The 24603-nt window shown below is 34.4% G+C and overlaps 1 protein-coding gene across 3 annotated transcripts in view; it reads right to left on the reverse strand.

Annotated features, from left to right (window-relative positions):
• Ugt8 (UDP glycosyltransferase 8) overlaps window positions 1–24603 on the reverse strand; it is an 81682-nt gene that overhangs the window by 34799 nt on the left and 22280 nt on the right. For all 3 annotated transcript variants that reach the window (XM_021729706.3, XM_078021723.1, XM_078021722.1), the window contains exon 2: window positions 18498–19321. In XM_021729706.3, coding sequence (XP_021585381.1) covers window positions 18498–19319 — 822 coding nt within the window. In that variant the 5' untranslated portion in view covers window positions 19320–19321. The remainder of the gene's footprint in view (window positions 1–18497; window positions 19322–24603) is intronic.

A 24603-nucleotide genomic window follows, 5' to 3' on the forward strand; every position in this document is an offset into this window, starting at 1 on the left:
AAATGTGATTATAAAACATTTTTTTTCTAATTCCCCAAAAGTTCCTCTTTATCAGAAATCACTTTTCTGGAGCTTTGAAAGAAAAGCTAATAGCTTGAGGATGTAAATGGCTACAAAAAATAAAAAAATTCAACCAAAGTTAATATAAGCAAAAAAGCTCAAGGTCCTTCAGCCACCAAACCTATGAACAACTTCTTGATTCCTCAGGGCTCAGTCCTAATGTTTTTCAAGCTTAACTGTCTCAACTATTTCTGCTTAATTGTCCCCACAGTAACTCAAATGACTTTTTAAGGTGTTTTATTATTCCTCAAAGCTAGATAACTTAAAATGTAAACTTTTTACAACATTTCTTTTCATCCCCCTGAATATGAAGATATAATTGCCTAGGAGCCAATGTACTTCTAGGTTTTCATCCTTTAATATATGCAAAAAAGCTTATATTAAAAAAGCTTATTAATATAAGCAAAAAAATCAGAGAGAATTGATTGTCCCTCTTAAGTCCTGAGAGAGACCTGTTCATGGTTTTAATCTTGAACTTTAACCCCAAATTATACGAACTAAAATCTCACTGAAGTAACAAGAATTCAAAAGGGCTTTGGTTCTTGTTTTCCAAAGGTGACTGTCTTCCTTATAGGGATGTTTTGCAGTTTGAATAGGATAATGCCACACCCAGTGCATTAAATCATTAGCAATTACTTAGTTCCCAGCAAGATGAATGCATGATTATAATTTCTTGGTTAGAATTTTATCAATGTGTTCTTTCTAAGAGGCTGTTCTGCGAAACCTGTTCTTTTTACCAACTTCTTGGGCTGTCAATATTTTGCTTCCGTAATTCGGTTGTTGTATTTTCACTTGAATGAGCCTGTGCATACTGAGTCACTCGGCACAGACAGCTGAATAAACTGCACCCATCGCTTTGTATATAAACTTCCTTTTATTTATTTTACCTTTCTCTTTCATAGCTATTTTAGTTTGTGAGCAATTAGATTTAAGTTAGCTGTTTGACTCTCGGTTGACAAGTGATAAAAACGTCTTGATTTCAAAAACATTGTTTTAAGGCTCTTTAGAGGGATAAGTCATAAAAAAAATAAATAGAGTGGAAATGTTTAAAGACTATTTTTCGTCTTGCATTTAGAGAAATGCCTTATAATACAGAATAAGGTGCTTTTATCTTGTGAATTATGATCTGCGAGCCCCTCAGATAGGTTGTGTGATCTCTGATCAATACTATGCCTCAATCATAACACAATCAGATACAGCTATTTTGTTAATTTTTCTTCAAAATGTGAAATCACTTTTCTGGAGCTTTGAAAGAAAAGCTAATAGCTTAAAGATGTAAATGGCTACAAAAAATAAAAAATTCAACCAAAGTTAATGTAAGCAAAAAAGCTCAAGGTCCTTCAGCCAGAAATTGCTGCATCTGACCTTACAATTCTATTAACACATGAGGGTCATGTTAACAATTTTAAAAAGAAGAGACTTACTCAGCATATGGGTAATACTGACACCCCCTCCCACACCTTACAAGGATAATGGGGCCCCTTTTTTTCTTTTATTAATCTTTATTTTTGTCCCTTTAATATGAATTTCCATGCACTTAAAAACTACTAAATTTCAACTTAAAACTTTCAAATTCACTTTAAAACTATCAGTATTGTTAGTGTTATTTTCAGAGTACAGATGAAACAAAAAAAATATATATAAACCTACAAATATAAACCATCTACAAACTTTCCCTTTTTTTTTTTGCCAAAGTGCAAAAGAAGATGAGAAGACTAATTCAGGCATGAAGAAATACATAAAATTCTTTCAAGTTTAACTGTTTCTATTTTAGATTCTAAAATCCAATAGATATATTTTTTCTTTACCATCTATTTCCCTACAGTTTACTCCAATAGTTTATTACATCAGTTACTGCAATCACTTTACTAAAATGGTCAATCATTCATCTTAAGAATCAATAAATATCACCAGTACCCCCAAGGGTCTTAATATCACCATAACTCTGGTCAGATAAATAACTCGGCTGGATGCACTGGCACACATCTGTAATCCCAGCTATTCAGGATGCTGAGGCAGAAAGATCATAAGTTCGAGGCCAGTATGGGTGCTTGCCAAGCCTGTACAAGGTCCTGGTTCAAGTATCAGTCTGACTAAATAAATAAGTAAATCTGTACTAACATACACTGAGGCTTATATAGACACCAAATATTATTTTTATTTCTTTTTCTTTTTTAAACTGGATATCATGGAAGTTTTTGTTGGTGTAACATTCTAAATTATAAAATAGCTTTGTTACTTCTGTAAATTGCAATTTGTGATTGGGTCATTTAGGGCAGTCACTAGACTCAAGTTTAATATAATCCAAGTACTTTGATTGTGAAACTGAGCCAAGAGGGACAGATCTCTCACATGGCTGGAGGAAAGGGAAGAAAGAAACTAATAATAATAGTGTATTTTAAGGTAACATCACTTAAAAAGATAGCAATGCCACCCCTAGCTACCATCCAAAATGAATAGAAGATTTTTTTCAAAGAAAGCTAATACATATATATTATACACCTATATGTGTGTGTGTGTGTATAGGTGTATAATATATCACAGAAATTCAGAAATATTTATACATTTTTAACTTTCTTTGAAAAAAATATTTTATTCATTTTGGATGGCTGCTAGGGTCCCCTTGGGTCAATAACTATAAATTTATTTCTCCTGAAAAATATTACATAAGTAGAAACCTGAAAATGTTTCTAAGAAATATCCCTTTCTGTGAAATGTATGAACCTGTGAGATCTCAACAGTGAAAAGAAAAATGCACTAACTATCACTCTAAACTAACTGGTCAAAAACTGGTCTTTTGTGAACCCAGAAAAGCATCCATCATCCCCACTCCAGTTCATTGCTTCCATGTGATCCTTTTTTCCTCCTACCATGCTATGTGAGGAAGACACTTGAAGCAATCAAGGGAAAGTAATCCCCTGTGAGCCAAGATACTTATTATCTTGCTTATTTTCATAGAGGATTATTTTCTGTTTTCATGAAGTTAAGATTCAAAGCAATTACATCATTTGCCCAATGACCTACAACCCATAATACTAAAACCACAATTAAAAATTAAAACTCAGGTTTGCTGTATCAAAACCTATGCTCATTTTAATACTAAGCAGCCTCCTTAAATTTAGTTCAAAGTTGGTTTCTTAAAAAAAAAAAATACTAAGATACTCAGATGATATCAAAAAAAGTAAAATGGTAGCATAAAAGAAGAAAAGGCAAAAGAAGAAAAGGCATTATATAAGACAGAGATTCATTCTAAATTAACTCAAACTCAGTGGAGCCACCTTTCTTGATATCAGTCTCTGGACACATAATCCCATTCCAGCCCTCTGCCTCAATTGTGCCTAGATTTAATGGGTATATGAATGTCATTATGTTAAACAAGAGACCCAGGGATATCAGAATAAACAGGCTTGGAGATGGCAGGTTCTTCCAGTCCTTTATAGGAGGGCATGGTTAATATACAATTTAGCCATAACATTGAGAATAGATTCTAACACTGAATGAGTATTTGCTGATGGTTACTGAATGAATGAAATGAGTGATTGGAGTCTGGTAAAGAGGATAGAAGAGATGGTAGATTGATGTCCTTTATTTCCTCTTGAGATTTTCTTTCAAGAGTGAAGTCAGCTATTAGAATCCCAGGGATAAGAAAAGTACAGACTGCATGTGAGACCCTTGAGAGTATTAAGGACTATAGCATTTTATGCTGCAACCACAGCACCTAACAAAAGGGAAGTACTCAAAAATACTGCTAAATAAGTAACTGAATATAACAAGAATATAGGTATGAAGAATTGGGCATTTTTTAAAAAGAATGAAATAATATTCTTAGTCAAATTTCTAATCAGCTAAGGGAGTCTCTGAGACCAAAAAAGTATGAATTGCACGTAGGATAGAAGCTAGAAAATCTATAGCAAGAGATATGTAATGATGAAGTTGGACCCAAGTATGGATGGACCAGTGCCAACCTATAAAATCTCATGGAATCACAAAATGACAGATTGTATTCATCACTCAACCAAGCAGCTATTGCAAGGGATTAACTTTCTAATAAAACAGATTATACAGAATGAACAAATACTAAAACAACCTACAAGTAAGCCTATACAGTAGCAAAAGAAGGTCCTTGATCCACGTCACAGGAGTGAGCTTAAAAATATATGTATAATGTATCATACATGGTGACCTTCAATAAAGTTCTATATAAAGGATGGAAAAGTACAGAAAAAAGAGGAGAGAGGGAAGACAGATGAATGTCCCTAACATTTGTCTAGGATAGAGATTTCTTTATTATTTTTTTTCAAGGACCTTTAGTTATTGGGTTCCCCAGAGGGTCTTATTATAAGGCATTGGTCTAACTCAGTAGAAATAGCACGGATTAAAAGTCAAGGATGGTCAAACTACAGTAGAGCACCGTTGAAACTCTCAGGTGAAAAGCCGGTACTGGTCAGGCTTGGTAGTGCAAGCCTGTAATCCCAGCAGCTTGGGAAGCTGAGTCAGGCCAATAGTGAATTCAGCCTCAGCAAATTAGCAAGGCCCTAAGCCACTTAGTGAGACCCTGTCTCTAAATAAAATACAAAGGTGAGGAGTGGGAGGGGATGTAGCTCAGAGGTTGAGTGCCCCTGGGTTCAATCCCCAGTACCAAACAAAAACAAAAACCTGGTCCCTGTTCCTTTAGCCCAGTACTTCATGACATTCTCTGTTTTCCTTCACAGCACTTCTAAATGTCAATTACTAAGCCTAGCAGTTTAATGTTCATGTCTCTCATTAGACTTAAGCTCCTTGAGGACAAAAATCAAGTGTGTTTTGCTAGGTCCTATTCTCAGGAGCTAACACAGTCTCTGAATCTAGGAAATTTTCAATGTAAAATAGATAAATAAAATTTATAGATAAATAAAATTTTCCATTATATTCTGACCTCATCATCATAATAAATAACTTTGAGGAGGTTGTTTTTAAGTAACTAAAGCAAGTTTCATCTGTCATTCTATACAATAGCATATTCTATGTAACTGATTTCAAGAAGTCTGCTAGAAGTTTTAATATACATTATTAATAAGATGTACATTTTATTAATCTGGAATAAGGTATATATGAGGTTACAAATTTTAACCTGTGGTTCTAAAGATTTAATTTAGCCCAAACTCTTCAATTTGCAATTAATAATTTGGGGCTATTTTAATGAAATAGTTCCGAATTGCTTAACCTAGGTATAAATGCAGTTATCTGAAACCTGCTGTGAATTGAGTCTTTCTAGAACATTCAGTTTGCATGACAGCTGCAGTCCACTGCTAATGGAAGCTCCTGTAAGAGGTGCCCTAAACTTCTTTCCTTGTTCACACAGAGTATGTACAACATATGAACTTAATTATGACTTGTGCACTGTGACAGAGAGCCGTCCTCAGGCTCTGTGACACCAAATGGCCCAAGAAGGCCAAACCTTAAGAGAAACTGATATTCTTTTTTATTGTTGTCATTCTGGAAGGGTCTACTCCTTCTCTTACAGTTAAACAATTAAACCACAGTTGTCAGTTTCCACTTGGCTTTCAGCACACCTGCTTTAAAAATTAATTTCTGTTTTATTCTTCCATGAATTGTGAAATAAGATAATTAAGCTCTATAGAGGGTAAACAATTGGAGTAAATTAATGCAGGGTGAAAAAGGCCTGAAGGTGACTACTGTGAACAAACATATGAACTTTAGTTCCTGAACATTTTAACATTTATTTTGGCTTCTGAATATCTTTTTGATTTTCTAGCTTTCTGGTTGTCATCCAGATTAGTGAGATCGCCAAAATACTTTGCTTATTATTGGAGTTGTAGGAAAAATTACACTGAAATTCCAAATCTTTGCATCTCTACTAAATATGCTCTTAAAAATAACAGCTTACCTTAGTGAATGATGTGTTTTATATGATGTGAAATGGCAGACATGAGACTCAAACTCTGAACTCTAGAGTCCAGGAACTTTTATTACTTCAGGTACATAGGGTACACACTACATGAATTGGTGAAGCAGAACTAGTCAACAAAGGTTAGGACTAATTGTGTACCTAGTGACTTTCAGACAATCAGGAAGACTTGCTTATTTCCCAAAATGCATTTTTCAAAACAAGGATAGTTTCAACAAAATCTGTACATCTCACACATTTTCAACGCACTGAAGTATTTTCTTCACATCTTGACTTCTCAATATGGCTTGTGTCCAGTCTATTTTATTCTTAAGCCTAAAAGAGAAAGTCAAATCTATAGGACAATGTTAAGCACCCATTATATTAGCACCATGTCAGATTTTTTTTTGGGGGGGGGGGCGGTGGTAGTGGTGTTGGGGATTGAATCCAGGGCCTTGTGCATGAGAGGCAAACACTCTACCAACTGAGCTATATCCCCAGCCCAACCAGGTCAGAAATTTAACATTGGCTATTACTTTTGAAGTCACAGTGACTTTGACATCTGGGGCTATAAAAAGCTGAAAATGCTGCACTACTTCCTTTCTCAAACAAGTTCAAAACTTTGAGACTAATAATGCCCCCATGCAAGTGAGCCACAAAGACTGATATTGGGGATATCCAGAGCACGCTCCCAAACCCTTTGGAATTACTGTATTTCTGCCATTTACTAATCAAACTACTTATGTTGCTAGTATTGATTCTTCTGACTTAATGCTAGACCATTGAATTCAGTATAAAATATTCACTACTCCTAAAAAGGTAATGGGTTAAACTGCTCTCAGCCATTAATACATATCACTGAATGAATTTTTTCGTCCTCATTCTTGGCTGCAGCTTACCACATAAAAGGTTTAGAAAAAAAGGTGTGTGTGTGGGTATGGGTATATGTGTGTGTGTGTTTGTGTGTGTGTGTGTGTGTGTGTGTGTGTGTGTGTGTGTGGTGTGTGTGTTACTGAGGATTGTACCTAGCACCTTCTGCATGCTAGCCAAGCACTCTACCACTGAGCTACATCCCAAGCCCTTTTTAAAATTCCGTTTTGAGGCAGAGTCTCACTAAGTTGCCCAGACTGACCTGGAACTTGTGATCCTTCTGACTCAGCCTCCCAAGTAGCTGGGATTACAGGTGTGTGCCACAGTGGGCTGCAAGAAACAAGATGGTTTTTATTAAAGTAAAGTAGAAAGGGACTTTTGGGACATCAGGCAGACTGAACCACAGTAAGGTCAACTGAGGATGCTCTAGTGTGATTCTTGGCCACAGAGTTCCAATTAGGGGTAACACAAAGTGCAGGGGAGAGAGCAGTAGAATGTTTATGCCTATGAGGTAGAGGGAGCTGTTGAAAAGAGTAGAACAGAAGAAAATGAGACAATAGAAAGAAGTTGAAAGGCCAAGTGTAAATTTAGCAATTTTGACTAAGGCTGGCCTTATTTTAAAGAGATTATGGATTTCTGTGAAAGGAGAATATTGACAAATTATTCCTAGTAGGTTAAGACATTTTATTTAATGATTGCCTGCTTACATATTCAGCACAAATGCTTATTAATGAAACCACTAATGTATAAAGATTATTTATCTGTTTCTTAAACAAAAATGGTATTGTATCAGCTTCACTGAGTATGCTTTGTGTGGTTTGATTTTCTAATTAGCAATTCTTAGCATGATTAAATGCTAAATACACAGCTGTGTAAAGCTTCAGCTGGTAGTAACCAGTAGTGCCTAATACTGACTTTTTAAAGAGAATAACAAAAGTACTCAAATACTGGATATAAAACTTTTGAGGCCCTATTCAAATGAAAGAAATAAAGTTATCAATATAAGCATTGATTGTATACAATAGGTGAATAAAGCTAATAGTTATGTAGTATTCATCACTTCTGTTGAAAAGCTATGTGGACTAGAGCAAAAATAGCCCTAGCTTAAGTAGCATATCCAGTTGAAATCACATATGCATACATATGATTTCCATTAAACTATAATTTTTTAAAAAATTAAAATTTATTACTAAGCAAGCTTATCATACACTGCACCATCTACATTAAAACACTGTCATCAGAGGCCCATACATGATTTGAAAACACACCAAAAATGGATTTTTGCATTCAACTGAAAATAAGCTGTACATAATCTATTACATAAGTAAATTCTTTTTATTTTTACCTTTCTTGTAACATCTAACAATCCTAAATAGTTAAAAATAATGGAGACTTTTGTATCTTCATAACAGAAAACAACCATATTACACATCAGCATATATAAAGATCTAATAGACAAGCCTCATTTTGAAGATTTATTTACAAAACAAGTTGCTTAAAATTTATCGAAAATAACTGTTAGGGAAAAAAATATGAAAAGCATTTGACGTTTACCAAAATTAAGTCAAAATTTGCAAAGAGTTGAAGCATTTTCCTGTACTTTCAACTTTTGCCTTTTATAAAAAACATTTTCAATATTTAATAATTTCTGTATTACAAAAAAAATCAAAACATTTAACTTCCAAAAAGGATTAACTAATATATACACAAACATATATATACATATGTATATGTTAGTTTATCCTTAAAGATATACACATATATGTATGTATAGATGTGTGTGTATGTGTGTGTATGTATATATGTATATATGTGTATGTGTGTGTATGTATATGTATGTATGTGATGTTTAATGTGCCCTAAAATTCTCTTTAAGGTTACAGTTCAAGAAAAAATATTTTCATAACAATGGTAATTTAATTATATTCTCTGGAAGAAAATGTGGTTTATGAATTATACAAAATGAAATCGGGGACTGAATTTTTAATCATTAGTTTTTAAAAATGCTATTTTTAATTATTGTTTCTGATTTACTAGAAAAGTCAAAGTTTCCATAGTACATACATTGCAAAAATCAGTCCTTTTGTAGGCCTCTCCCTTGACCACCCCCAAAAGGCCCCACCTTTATGAAATACTGTACATCTGCTTGACTTTGCTTCCGTCAACATAACTTCACCAAATATAAGAATGTTTCAAGTTAAGAATGGAAGTCTGCATTTTAATATATTAATGGTGCTCAAAAATATTCTCTTTCACATCATCACTGAAGTGGAAGAAACTTTAAACAAACTGAGCCTCACCATTCACCTGTCCATAATTCATATGAGCAAGGTGATCTTCCCCAGGACTTGCAGTGAGAGGCTGAATGTATTCACTTGGTTCCCAGTGGGTGCTCTGCCAACTTTGGCAATCAGATTAGACACACAGATCTAACTGGATTGTCAAAGGAAAGTGTGGATTATTATAGAGTGCAGTTGTTCATTGTTATTTATCTGCTTTACATTTAAGATTGTCCAGAGATATAACCAATGCAAACACACTGGGAAACATCAGATTCAGCAGCAATCATAATAGCTGGGCCCAAAACACCACTTGTTCTGGTCACCCTTTACTTCTTAGGTCATGACTTCTCAGAACTTTGGAGGCTCACCCTACCATCCTACCCCTTGACTTAATTTCTACACAGTAGAACACTAGAGACTGTACATCTCTATGTAAATGATATCACTTATGTCCATGGTATTAGTACAATATTTTGGGAGTCCCATATTTGAATAACTATCTCTGACTTTTCCTATCAACACCATGTTTACAGTTTGCAATGTCAATTTGACATCTGCACTTGTATATCCACAGGCTTCTCAAATTCAACATGCCTCAAACTAAATACAGAATTTCCTACCAACATGTGTTCATCCTTCAGTCTGTCTCTTCAAGGAAATGCCATTGCTCAAGCAGGTTTGGCCTGTTTTCTTAAAATCCCGTGTACTTGACTCCAGCTCAGTCAATTCTATCTCCCAAATAGTCTTAGAATCACTCTACTTCTCACCACCTCTGAAGCCACCAAACCACATCTGAGCTACTGCAACTTCCCCTCACTTAATCCTCCCTGTCTCCTTTCTTCCCTTCTTACTTTCTTCACAAAACAACCAGCATAACCCTTTTAAAAGTAAATCCACGCATGTGCTAGCCCACTTAAAACCTCAGTATGAATTCCAAACTCTTTACAATGTATAAGAACTAATCTCTGCTCACCTCTCCAAACTGAGTAGAGCCACCTTTCCTCACCTCATGCCATCAACTCTTCAGCACCTGGATCTCTGCCAGGTCTTCAAAGCACTGGGTCCTTCCCACTTCCCCTCTTAGGTATGGGTGCACTTTTTCTCCAGTGACTACCTTCCCTAGAGGCACTACTATGATCACCTGGGAAAGCAGTGTGTGTTTTGTTTGTTTTTTGTTTTGTATTTTACTCTACAAGAACAGATGTGGCACAAAGAAACTACAACTTGTATTTAACATTGTTAGCTTAGTGTCTGACCCATATTGGGACCCAATGATCTGCACTGAATGTGAAAGAAAATGGCTATCCCTTATTTGAGTAGTCATTCCTTTGTGGTTGGCAAATCTTTTCACTACCACACATGTGAAAAAGTTCTAAAAGGACTTTGCAGCGGAAAAAGTAAATGTCAAATCAGCTTAGTTGATCCTTGCCATGGTCCAAAAATGGTGGTAGGAGATTTAATTAGCCTCAGAGTTTTAATATTTATCAAGTTACTTGGGCTGTTTTCACTGTGATAAAAAGTTATAGTGTAAAAATAATTTTATCTCTTTTTTTGAAAAATGAATATAATTAATTCATTCATTGCAAATTTAATTAATTAATTTTTGCAAAATGAATTAATGTAACTTCAAGTTACAAACACTGCAGGAATTAACATGAGAGTGGGTGGGATGTAAAAAATGACTCAGATCTCAAAGAGTTTTGCTTCCTCCATTACTTTTTCTGGAAGATTTAAAATTTTATGGAACTTAGAGTTTTTCTTAAAGATCTATGCAAATTAAATCTTTTCAACTGCTATAAAAGACCAATTTCTGTAAATCTAATTGAGTATAAAACAATACAATTCAACAGACATTTATTAAGCAGTTGTTATATTCAATGAAGTATAAAATCAGCTCAACTTTGGTAAGTTTATTTTTACTATATTATAGATCCTGGGGCTTGGGGAAGCAGAAGCAAATTGAAGAAAAATAAATAACATCTAAAACATGGCATTAGGCTTCCCTCTTGCATCTGAACAACATAATTCTCCTGAAAAGCCACCCTATTGAAAATCACCCACGTGAAATACTATAGGCGAAAGTTAATAGGAAGTCTCTGAAGTAGAAAAACATTTCAGAGAAAAGCAAGATCTGCCTTTTGATCTTCCTCTCTCATATTTCATTGCACTCTTACCTCTCAGAGTACTTTCTAGAATGGATGCTCTGTGAACCAACTAATTAACTGACTATATTTATGTGAGAATTCTTGAATCTACTAAACATGGTTCCTACAAAGAGCAATAAAGGCTGCTTTACAAAAATATACCTTGACACAGAGGAAAAAAAAAAAAAAACAAAACAGTAGAGATGAATGAAAAGAGAGAGAAGAGTTTGAAAGAATTAGTTCTGAAGTCTTTACCTCCTTCGAACAGGACCGCACATGGACCGCACAGGACTGTATTTAGATCTACATCTTAAAGCAAGGGTTGGTAATTCTCCAGAAATTTTGTCTGATTTCACAAAATGAAATTCTAAGGTAATGAACTGACCAAATGTGCAACAAAATCCAGAGTTTTTCTAGTTCTTGAAATCAATATACATACACATTTTCTTTGGTACAATTTACACTGAAAATAATTCTCTAAAACAGAGGAAAATTTGTAATTAACTTGAAAAAAAGGTGTTTCTCACAAAACACATTATAACACAATTAAAATTTCTGGATCACAAGATTCAGATTATGGTTGAGTTTAAAGCAATGGCTCTCAAAAAGTAGACCCAATAGTATCACATCACCAGAGAACTTGTACAAATTATTAGGCCCACACTGGACCTACTAAGTGACCTACAATCAAGACTTAACATGTATGCGATCGAATTCTGATCTAAACAATACTGAGGAAAGGAAATGAGAGTACAAATTATACAAAAGGATATATCATACATATATACAGGAAAACATAAGGATGAAGATTGGGATTGGTTGCTGGGTCTGTACCCTCAGTTTTAGAAAATATTCAACTTACTTTTAAGGTTTCTACATTATGTAGTCCAGGCTCAATGAAGTTTGACTATGGAACTGAGCCTGGGCAGGAAATCAGACTAGAAGGACAGATGTCATCAATTTGCCTGGAGTTTCCCCTCAGTTCCCTGAGGAATAAGAAACACAAAAATAGAATGGACAGGTGTACAGGCAGCAAAGAGAGACTGGAATTCCAGCTGTCTGGCTCCTCCATTTAAAGGCCTGAAAAATCACAGACATACCCCTAAGTCTAAAGAGGCCAGCATCTGGAGACCCTCAGAGCTACTCCCTTAATTCTTTCTGCCCTTGAGAAGACATATCCATCAGTTTCTGCTCATTTAAAAGACACTCATGAGGGCCTAAGAACACATCTTTCACTTGTCAGATTCCTTCTACTTCCATGAGAACAATAATGTAGGAAAGATAAATAAAAATCCCGAAGCAGTACCAGAGTCAAATGCTAGAACAGAGATGAATGCCTCCCCTACATCCATCCTACACCTCCACCCAGAAACTATTCTTCTATGTGCTATGTGGAAAACAGGGATTGATCCATGACCAGTAATTATAGATTATCATAAACTACAAGAGTTACTACAGCAATAATAACAGCAACAACTACCACCACCAGATCTAGCCACAACTGTTATCCACCAAAATCCTCTTGGGTGAGTACCCTCATGTTAATAGGGCTGACTCCTTTATCCAATAATTGCATGAAGACCAAGATTCAAAGTCACAATCACTTGGCTAAAGAAAAAAAAAAATAACATGTTTTTTTCTCTTTGCAAAAAACACTGTCCAGTGTCTGGAAAGCTGGTATAAAATATTCCATAAACAAAACTAGGAAGTAGGTAGTTTGTTTTCAGTATCACTGATTCTTCATAAACCGATGCTCACTTCATCCTCTCTGTCAAAATCTGCACTCAGGAAACTCATTGGCAGTAGTAACTCAGCAAACTCATTGGCAGTAACAACTTTAATTTCCAAAATAGAACTATTTGGATTGGAATGAGAAGTATTTATTGAAAATATCATACCAAAAATATTGGTGCCAACAGTAATTTATTTGCAAAAATTGTCATTTGTAGAAATGATCTGTTAAAAAATATTTCACTTACCATTGCCAGTATTTCAATTAATATGTAAATGAACAATTCTCTGGGGCATATTAAAGCTTTAAGACTTAGCAGAGGGGAAGAGGTGTTTAAAAATCATGCCAGGCCCTTAAATATCAATTATCAACATGTTTTATTTTAATTTGGTTGTATATTTTGTTTTCATATTAGAAAATGCTTTTATACTCATAAAGCCTACAGAAACAACAGATAAACTGTTTAAAACTACAATGCTACTCAGAAAATTATGGTATCAGTGAACTGAACAGTAAGGTATTGATGGTTTCAACAGTGCCTGATTTACTTCCTGGGTAGATTCACTTAACAAGGCAATCTAGTTTCTTACTACAAAATAAAGACAAAAATGTATAAGCTACAAAACTACTGCAAATACATCTGCAAGAACATTTTAGGTTAATGAGTTCCCATAGGGAATCTATTATTTCTGATCAACTATCATGTTGTATTGAATATCTGAACTCAGAGTTAGTAAATAGAATGAAATTATTAGTCTCTTCCAAACACTGTAGTCCTCAATTTTCTGATCCTCAAATAGCTACCAATATAGTATAATATTACTATACAGATGAAGACATTCTATAAAAACTATTTGTGAATGATGGGATCTAAATTAGGAACCCAACTATATAGGATATTTATTTTGATTAATAATACTTATTTTAAAACTAGCACTTTAATCAATATGGTATAATAGCTATAATGCTGTCTCAGATTTTAAATATCATGAGATAATATGTTAGAAATGTAAATGTAAAATATTATTAAAATGTCCTTGATTTTCCATAACTGCTGCAACCCAGCATCAGCCTCACAGCACTAAGGACTCTAGTCCCACATCCCAGCCTAGGAACTCCATTCCTTAGTGGTGAGATCAGCTTTCAAACACCACATGGACAGTAAATAATGGCTTCCATGTGAATTTCCATGTGAATCAATGAATGCTGAAGACACACAGGAAGGCATTGTTGTTTATTTCTTGGTTTTATTCTTATCTCCTCACAAGGGGCTTATCTATTCAATCTGTTGTTTTTTCTTTCATTTTCTAGGTAGTCTGGCCAATGACAAAATGACAAACAGTAGTTATTTCATGATCCTCACCTTGATCTCCTGCTATTTCTTTGTTTTCTCTCTTTATATGTACTTATTTATTTAGGGTCTCACTAAGTTGATGAGACTGGCTTTGGCCTCCTAAGCTGCTGAGATTACACACTCGGACTCATGTCTTTTCTTATTTCTTACTATCTCTCTGAGCAAGAGTATGCTTCCTTCAATTAAAAATTCCCAAAACAGGAAAATGAAGATGCTCTTATCACTCCTTACCTGGCATTAAAGCATCACTGAAGGGCACCTAAGGAGTGCCATGCCATCTAAAATCTTCCTTCAAGACAGAAATAGCTGCTCTGTCATTCATTACTATCCCTGTTTACATGCATATTTGGAACAGAGTAGAGATTATTTTAGTTTAACAATTGAGTAATGTCTAGCTTTCTCTTTTCTAAGTATCAATAACATTAAAATAGGTATAACAGTTCATTAAAATAACTTAGCCTGGAATTTTTTTATTGTTTTATGGCTGGGATGGTATAAGGACCTCCATTTGGAACAAACAGATAACAATGGTTATAATAACAATATTGTTTCACTAGCCAAATCATCTAATTTTTTGGCAACTATTTCTACTTGATATAGTTCACTCAATATTAAATATTTATTGAATGCAAACTTTTTTTGCAAGCACTCAGTGTGCAAAAGTGAACAACGAGGGTATCTGCCTTCAAGATGGCCACGTTCTGGTCAGAAAGTGTGTGGTATGGAAAACCAACAGTGAAGGCAAAATGGTTCAATACTGTAAGAGCTGAAAAGTGGCAAAGATCCAACTAATAGGGCCAAAGCACAGGCCAATGGAAAATCACCCAAAAACCATCACGTGAAATGTTTTCATTTTAATAACTGAAAGTTTCCTGAAGTGAACTTGTAATACAATGTACTGGTATTACCAGTACATTGTATTACAAGTTATTACAAATTACTGTTATTACCCTCCAATAAAACTACTACAAGCTACAATCACTTTCTATTACATTTCATTCACTTTTAATATTTAAAGGACCTACTCAAAATAGGGATCTATTTAAAGGTCTTTGTCTTGGCCAAAGCAAAGCTTATTTATTTTTTTGCATCCATGTTTTCTACTGACCTGCCATGGCACAGACATAAAACACTGTACCGATATGGTCCAATCTCAACCTCTTCCCCTTTATCCACATCTTTTGGGACTCCTTACATGGGCACCCAAGTAGTTGATACTACACCGAGAGAGTTCATCCAGGAACAGTACCAATGTGCATTTTAAAATGATTCTATCATCAAGACACTCTGTTCTTCACTTTTAACCAATACAACACTTTGGAATCAAAAGCATTTGGATTCAGTTGATTCTAAATCCTTAAAGAACTAAAGTCCTAAAAAGAAAATCATCTAATGCTTACTTTAAGCACTAACAATCTTTTGAGATATCAAAAATAAAAAAATAGCAAAACTGCTCTCTCTGTATAATTTTGTACACAATTATGATTGTGTAAATGGAAGAAAAAATGAGTGACAAGAGGGATGGACATCTTGACAAACTAATATACAGCAAAACAATCCACATTACACAGGCTGTGTGGCAGAAACATTAAATGAAGCTGATCTAGATATTCTCTATAAAGATTCTTAAGACTCAACCCTTATGAAAGCTTCTAAAAATGTCTTTTAGAAATTTTCTCTACTTTTTCATTCCAGGTCGTGAAATTCAAATCCCTCTGGTCAAATCATCTCCAGACATCTGGAAAACTCAATCCATTCCCAGTGTAAGATCGAAAGGAAATTAACAATTAAGCCATTATTAGTGAACTGTGTGTTCTCCCTGGCTACTTGCTGCACCCTCTTGTTTAGTGTCAAACCATGCCTTGTAAATAATACAGGCATTTGAAAAACTCATTAACTTTTAGAACCCCATGGTATAGTTTATCATCTCACATAAATCAACTCGAGAAATCTCAGTAGGAACACAAGTGTTCCCAAGCACATAAAACCTCAACAAAGTAAGGAATATCTAAAAGACATATCATTTTTCAAATTCTCCCTGCTAAAGAACTATAAATGGTCTACTGAAATGAAAACAGCCTTTCAAACTTAGAATCCAAAACTTTCAATGCTAATAATATACTTATCCGTGTCCTTAAATTACATATAACATACATGCCATACATGTATGTCTGTGTGTGACCCAACTACAAAGCAATTGTTGCAAACAGAAAACACACCTGAATAAAATCACTACAGAAAGCCTGAATGGGAAAAAAGAGCAGCAGAGTCCACAAAGTAGGCCAAAGCCCATGTCAAACAAGACATTATGGCAAATCAAAAAACTTTTGAGCGTTACCTCATGTGACCATATGAAGAATACGCAAATGATTTTGTTTTTAAAGTAAAACAAACAGTGAAGCTAGTCAGGACATCAGGATGCATGGGAAGCAAGATAGGCTTCGACCATAAGGGGAGAATGCTCACATGTTATGCATCTTAATGAAGAACAAAGTATAAAAAATGACATAAAAAATTATCTGGACTTAATTTTAAGTCCAGATAATTAAACTGTGACATTCAAGTTGCTACAAGGAGTAGATTCCTTTTCATAGTGATTCCTTCTTCAATAAGGTGATAAAAGACGAAAGAAGGCATCCACAAAATCAAACCAAAATGAGCTGAGTGAGGGCACTGCTCTCATTGGGGGAGAGAAAGACCTGGACAGAATGAGGCTGATCTGTATAACATTATAAATGACTCCATTACAGTCAAGACAGACTTGCTTACCAAATCTTTTAGAAGGTACTTCTAAAATCTGATTTTAGCTACCTTTAATTAGGAGAGTGATATATCACAAGGTGACTGTGGTAGAGAATATATTAAGGATTCACATTGGACTTGGATAAATACATGAGTGGCTGAGATAAACTGGGGTTAATCCCTATCCCTTACAGTTGTCAGAGAGCTAAACAGTGACACTAGCTCTGGTGGCTGTATCAATTCAAAATGCTAGCACCGAACAGGATACAGATCTGGCTATTTCCATGTTTCTATGCTACATGAAATATATCAAGGTATTTCTTCTCAAGTATAATTCTAATGGTTGTATTAGAAAGACCATAGGTCATATATTCCAAACACCTTATTAACCCATAAAAAATTCTGCCCAGTGATTGTCATTATCTGCTACCTATAGGAGAAAATCTGAATTTACTATTCAGCAAAGCTCTGATAGATTTGTTTGCATAGAGTACCCAGAGCTGGGGAAAAACAATTTAGAGTTGTTTTGAGTAATTACTTTCAGAGATTAAGAGTAGAAATAGTTTCAATAAAGAAAATTCTGGAACAAGTCCTATGTTTCCTGGTAAATGACATCAAATGTTGAGACAGCCTGAGATTAGAAAACCCACAACAGACATGTGTTTGGCTCCTGCTGGTTTAAGATACCTAATTAAAAGCAAACTAGGATGGAGAACAGAACATTCAGGGATTCACTGATAGCTCAGCCAAAAAAAAAAACCTGAGGTTTGGCAGTGAACAAAAAGATTGTCTTGAAGTGGCATTAATTCTGTCCTTGAAATGAAATTGCACTAGAGCATGATTTCCTTAAAGAGTTACGTTTCCTTACTGACTTAAATTAGTTGGTTGTCCACTTTGATGGAAGTCAGTGCCTCATTTCCATTGTAGGAGATAAACTTTCTAGTGATTCTGACTTTCCCAAGAAGAACCTTTATACCATCAGTTTATGTTAATTTGAGTTGACTAAACATAGAGACCTGTGATTGTGCTATTTGAGGAAAACAAATAGTTTTATAGCTTAATTTAATTGTTTAATTTAAACAAATAGTTTAATTAAAAACAAAAATTACACTCATTAAAACTAACCATCTCACTAAATTCTCTTCATATACTATAGTAATTACTTAAACAAAAATCTATTTCCCAGATAGTCTATTGACCATATGGCTGAGAGGCCTCTTGATAATATGGAAATGCTCATTCAGAACAGGAATGTGTCCAGGGGAAGTGGTGGATCAGCAAATTAAGGCACTTTTGTATCCTAACTGCTTTTTCAAGTAGCCTTAGTTATGGAACAACCCTATCTCCTCTGGAAATCAAAAGTGACCTTTACATTTAAAAAAAAAAAAAAAAAAAAACAATTACCAAGAAGTTCAGCAAACCTTACTTCTGGTAGTGGGCTGGCCGGTTTGGTGAGGATTCCTCCTACATAAACAACGTTAGGCAGAGTGGGTCTTGGAAACTCCAGTGCCACGTCAGTACACAGCATCCACAGGCTGGACCCATGAACCAAATCATACATGGACTTCTCCGGCAGCAGGTTGTACTTCTGCATTATCCTTTCATATTTGGGAAGAACCAGAAAGCTGACCCCTAATCTGGAAATGAGGTAAACGCCGGTATTTTTCATCCTTTGCAGCAAGTTCATGCGGTCTGTGAGGAGTGAGTTAAACTCTGGGACGTAAGCTAATGGAGCAGGAGCTCCCACTTCAGCAGGATACCAAAGGCCAGTTGAAAATACAGCATATTTAACCCCTAAAAGATGGGCTATCACAAATCCACACATATCATTTGGGTCTACCAGCAGCAAATCAAACTTTTCTTTTTTCAGACTCTGGATTAGGGCTTGGTTGCCAACTATCATGTCACAGTTCTTAGTATAATGATCCAGTATGTCAAACAGTTCGACTGCTGTCAATCTCCCAGAGAAAATATTCCGCATTTTCGACTGCAGGAAAGCGTCCGAGGTGGTACTGTTGAAGATCCCTGGGTAGCGCTGAAGGCTGTAATGATTAGATGGGGCGATGTCTCTGCCTTCAGAAAGGAGGAACACTGTGCGGTGGCCCCTCTCATGCAAGGCTGAGGCTAGCGTCTTGAAAATGTACATATGGCTTTCAAACATAATTGGCGGCACGATGATGATTTTGGCAGCCCTCGCTATCCCAACAGCGCTCCACAGGAGCATGAAATACAGAGTGTAAGACTTCATAGCTGTAATGACAACCAGAGAACAACTTAAAACAGAATACAAGGTTTACTATTCAAAACAATGTACAAAGTCTATGTTTTTCAAACTATCTAATGATCCAGTACTTTTAGAAATTATGCTAATATTTTTTCTAATTAAGCCTTCACTTTAAAATGCTAGACTGTTTAAGTACAGAATTGGAAACAACGTTGATACATATTTAAAATGGGCCAGTCTGAATGCATATAATTTCATGAATAACCTAGGATTTTATAATTTGAACTAAAACATAAAGTTGAATGACATGTGATATTTCTTCTTTGGACATAACCTATGAAACCGTATAAAACCACTTATGTTTATCTCCTAATTGAACATAAATGTTAATTCCAAGAAGAACAATCGAAATTTTTTATTTCCAGGTATATCAGCATACATGTTTCTTACTTAAATCATCTAAATCAGCAATCACATTCCCAATTATGACCAAAGCATACCAAACAGAGCAAGCTTTAGAAAACAATTCTTTTAAATAGCAGTTCAGTAACTCTGTAGTAAAGACTTTTCTCCCACAGGAAAAAATTATCTTTAGCGTATATTTCCCTTCTACTAAACATCATTAAATATCCCAGAAGATTGCATTTGTGTAAGTTATATCAATTTGCTGATGCATGCTAAAGGTGTTACTAGGAGAGAAAATTTTTAGAAATGTTCAAGAGGTACTGCATGTCAGAGAAGGAACTGATGAGGGAACATGTCCCAGACCACACTTCTTATGTTCTACCTTTAACTTGGATGCAGACTGCAAGTCAGATAATGGCTGTACATCCCAAGGCTAACACTTCTACTCTTTAATGCCAACAGATTTTGTGTAAAGCCATCCTCTATGGTTCTTTAGAAATGAACACATTACACATAGGGTCCACATAGAGTGCAAATACTTCCAACCTTACTCAACATAATTTATACTTGGACTCTAAATAGAGAAAAGGTCTAAGCAATTGAACATGCAAACTGAACATTTTTATATCAAGGAACAACTTGGAATGGATTTTTACATACATCAGCAAATCTACTCCTATTCATATTCATTATCATTTAACAATACTATTTGAAAAAAGTCACACCTAACTACAGTTTTAAATAACTACGCCTTCTCAAATACTGCCAGAGACCTAAAAAAACAAAACAAACAAAAAACAATGGGCAAATCTTGGATTCTTCCAATATCAAAACTGAACTATAAGTTAAATTTCTAGATGCTTTTTCCCTCCCATTGGCAGAAGAAATAAAAGTAATAAATGTATAATGTTAAATGTTGCTTGTATACAGGGCTTTAAAAATACACAAATCTGGGGGCTGGGGTTGCGGCTCAGCAGTAGAGCACTCACGTAGCACATGTGAGGCACTGGGTTCAATCCTCAGTACCACATAAAAAATAAGTAAATAAATAAAATAAAGGTATGGTGCCCAACTACAACTATATATTTATTTTTTTAAATATACAAATTTGGACAAGATGTTTTTATAGAAAAGTTGTCAATTATAAAGATCAATAAGAAAGAAGCAGCAAATCATGGAAAAAAAATTCTAAGACATTATTCTACTGTATTGCCTCATGAATATGTCTCTCTGATGTTGTCTTCTTCCAATTCTAGGGAAGAAAAAAAATTAGGGATTTTACATGCTCATGTTATGAATTTCAGGAGTGAGATTTACATAAAAACAGGTATTTCAGGTCCTTTGCTGTCACTGTCTGCATGTCGCAGAAGATATACTTAATGGTGGACAAATGATAGACAACTCTTCTCCCCACTGGGATTTGAACCTTGCTGAGCAGACAGCAGGCACACTCTATTCAGTCACAAACAACATCAAAACTAAAAACAAAGAAAAAAATAATAGTAGAGGAACAAGTCTTTTCATTGTTTCTTATCTTGTTCTTTCTCCTTTTGTATTAATATTTTATTTCAGTAATTATTACAAAGTAAAAATAAATCACCAAAATGGTGGTTTTTGTTTTAGTGAACTATGGCTTATGATCTATAATAATGCTGTCCAACAGAACTGTCTGTGATGATGAAAATGTATATCCTGGCCATCCAATATGGTAAACCCTACTCAACATGTGACTACTGAACAGTTCAAATGTGGCTAGTGTGACAGAGGAAGTGAAACACAAATTTTACTTAATTTAATTACATATGGTTTGTGACTATCATACCATGGATTCCATACCTAGATTCTGAAAGTCAACTACTCAGAAGTACCAACCTTCATGTGGCAAAATACTTATAAAAACTACCTCCTTCATATGTCTTCAAGAAACAATACCAACTGCCAAAGAAGCATCATGCTATTCCACTACATAAACACAAAATTAATTATGGAAGATTACAACAGCAGTTTAATATAAATATCAGAAAGATAACTGCAGTAAATAAGAAAATGACAAACAAAACTATCAACAAATGTTGAGATTTTGCTAGTCCAGAATGATCTGAGTATGTCTCCTGGAAAGATGATCTTCAGACATATTATACTGTATCAGACCCCAATTTTAACACTGCTTTTTATCTTTATAGTAAGTGATTTTAGTTACAACATAGGGTGTGGCACCAAAATTTCTTACCCAATATAAACATTAATTATCATCAAAACACCCAAATAAGAACTAATCGATTCATACAATGACGATTCCAGATACCACATTGTTAATTTTTAAAAATGACTCATTATTTTCAATATATGACATAAGACTACACTTGACATTTTAAAATGCCAAGGATATGCCTTTTTATTACATGAGGTAAAAAAATTAGTAATACTGCTATCTCTTTAGTTTCTTGCATAATTACACTAGCATAGGCTTGGGTGGGGCTTTAAATGCAATATCATCCAAGAAATCAAAAGCATGAATCCACTCCTACTAATGCTTTTCAAAACTAGAAGATTGTGATAACTTAAGAATTCTCTATTATTTCTACTATTTAACATAATTCTGATGTTCAAGCATATAATAGAAAATAAATGAGGTACAAAAATGAGAAAGCAGGAAACAAACTTTATATTTGCTGAGATTAATAAGATTTTCTTCATGAAAAACTTGAAAAAAAACTTGAGTCAGCTGATATCAGGGCAAATTGATAAGAAAAATCAATTCCCATTTACCATAAACACACACTCCAAAAGTTTTAACCACTAGCAATAATTACTTATTCATATGATAAACAATTTATTTCCTAGAAAACAATGAGAATTATTCAAAAATAATAATTTTCAGAAATACAGAAATCCCTACCATTAAGGAAGCCTGTATTTTATGGAAGAAGAGTAAAAAATCAAGAAAAAACAAAAATACATGCTATATAACCATTTATAAAATATTATCAAATAGTAAATAGTAAAAAACAAAACAAACATGCAATACAAAAATCTTCTACAATCACTTTCTAAAAAAAAAATGTTAAAGCCTTTGATTTTTATGGAATTAACCTGAGAATGTGAGTACTAAACATATTTGGTTTGAGACTGATTTTGTCTTTCAATTTTAAAGAACTATTCTTGTATTTTCAGGAAACTATAAAAAAAATCAAGAATTTTGTCAACTGTTTATTTTTTTGCATCTGAAGTTCATAGTTTTTGTCTGGAAAAAAAAGCAAACAGAATAGTAAAGGGAAAACAGAATTATATACATCATTCATTAATTCATTATTTCATACTTATTTAAATAATATACCTTATGCATAAATTTTAAAGCTGCTCAGAAACATTAAAGAAAATGACCAACTGAGAACCAAATAATGTAAGGATCAAAAAATTTCTCTAAAGTATAGATTTATAAAAACCATAATCAAATTTCTAGTAACATGTGCCCCCAAAGTTAACAAAATGATGCTGAAATCTACTTGAAAAAGTGAAATTGTAAAAGCAAAAAAATTAAACATTAAATGGAAGAAAAATGAAGAGGCTTGCATTTTCAGCTATTAAAACATACTACAAGCCAGGCACAATGGCCCATAACTGTAATCCTAGGGGCTCAGGAGGCTGAGGCAGGAGGATTGGGAGTTCAAAGCCAGTTTCAACAATGATGAGGCACTAAGCAACTTAGTGAGACCATGTCTCTAAGTAAAATACAAAATAGGGCTGGAGATGTGACTCTATGGTCAAGTGCCCCTGAGTTTAATACACAGTACCCCCCTCAAAAAAAATACTATAATGTTACACTAAAATAATGTTACCGTAAAAATAATGCAGTAATAGTTAAAAAGAGAGAGAGAGAGAAAGAGAGCGTGCGCTGGGTTAATATGAAAGAAAAAAGGACCCAAACATGTCTTTATAATATATGCATAAATATGTTACACTAAACTTGAACATTTAAATTCAGTAGGAAAAGAATCAATCCCTAAAATAACAGGATCACTCTTTAAATAACTAGAAGTTAGAATCATATTTCAAACTTTAAAGATAAAAACAATTTAAGATAAGTTCAAGAAAAAAGTATACAAATATATAAGGAAATAAACAATCAAAATTTTAAAATAGGAAAAAGACCTGAACAGAACATCTAACCAAAGAAGACATACAGATTGCAAATAAGCAAGTTAAAAGATATTCAACATCATATGTCACTAGAGAACTGTAAATTTAAACAATGAGATACCACTACACACCAATCAGAACAGCCCAAATCCAAAACACAATCATCACCAAACACTAGGGAGGATGTGGGCCAGTAAGAACTGCCATTCAATCTGATGAGAATGTAGAATGGTATAGACACAGTGGAAAGAAGATACACTTTTACCATATGATCCTGCAGTCAGACTTCTTGAAATATACCCAAAGGAGTTGAAAACATGTCTACCCACAGATCTGCACACAGACGTTACTGACAAACCTTGAGAGCAATCAAGATGTCCTCCAGGAAGGGAGTGTATAAACTGTGGTACATCCAGAACTGAAATATTTTCCACCACTAAAGCAGAAATGAGCTATCACGCCATAAAAAAACAAGAAGGAAGAAATCTTAAATATATATTACTAAGTGAAAGAAGCCAATCTAAAAAGTCAACCATAATGACATTCTGGAAAAATCAAAACTAGAAACAGTAAAAAGATCAGTGGTTGCCAGGGGCTGGAGGTAAGGAAAAAATGTCTAGGCAGAGTATAGGGAATTTTTAGGGTAGTAAAGGAACTCTAGTATTATATTGGTAGACACATGACATTATACATTCTTTAAAATCCATGCAGTGCCCAGCACCTCTTGGTGCACCCTGATGTAACTATGGGCTTTGAAGGATGG

Source organism: Ictidomys tridecemlineatus, chromosome 9, assembly GCF_052094955.1.
Source record: "Ictidomys tridecemlineatus isolate mIctTri1 chromosome 9, mIctTri1.hap1, whole genome shotgun sequence".
In the NCBI taxonomy this organism is placed as follows: Eukaryota; Metazoa; Chordata; class Mammalia; order Rodentia; family Sciuridae; genus Ictidomys; species Ictidomys tridecemlineatus.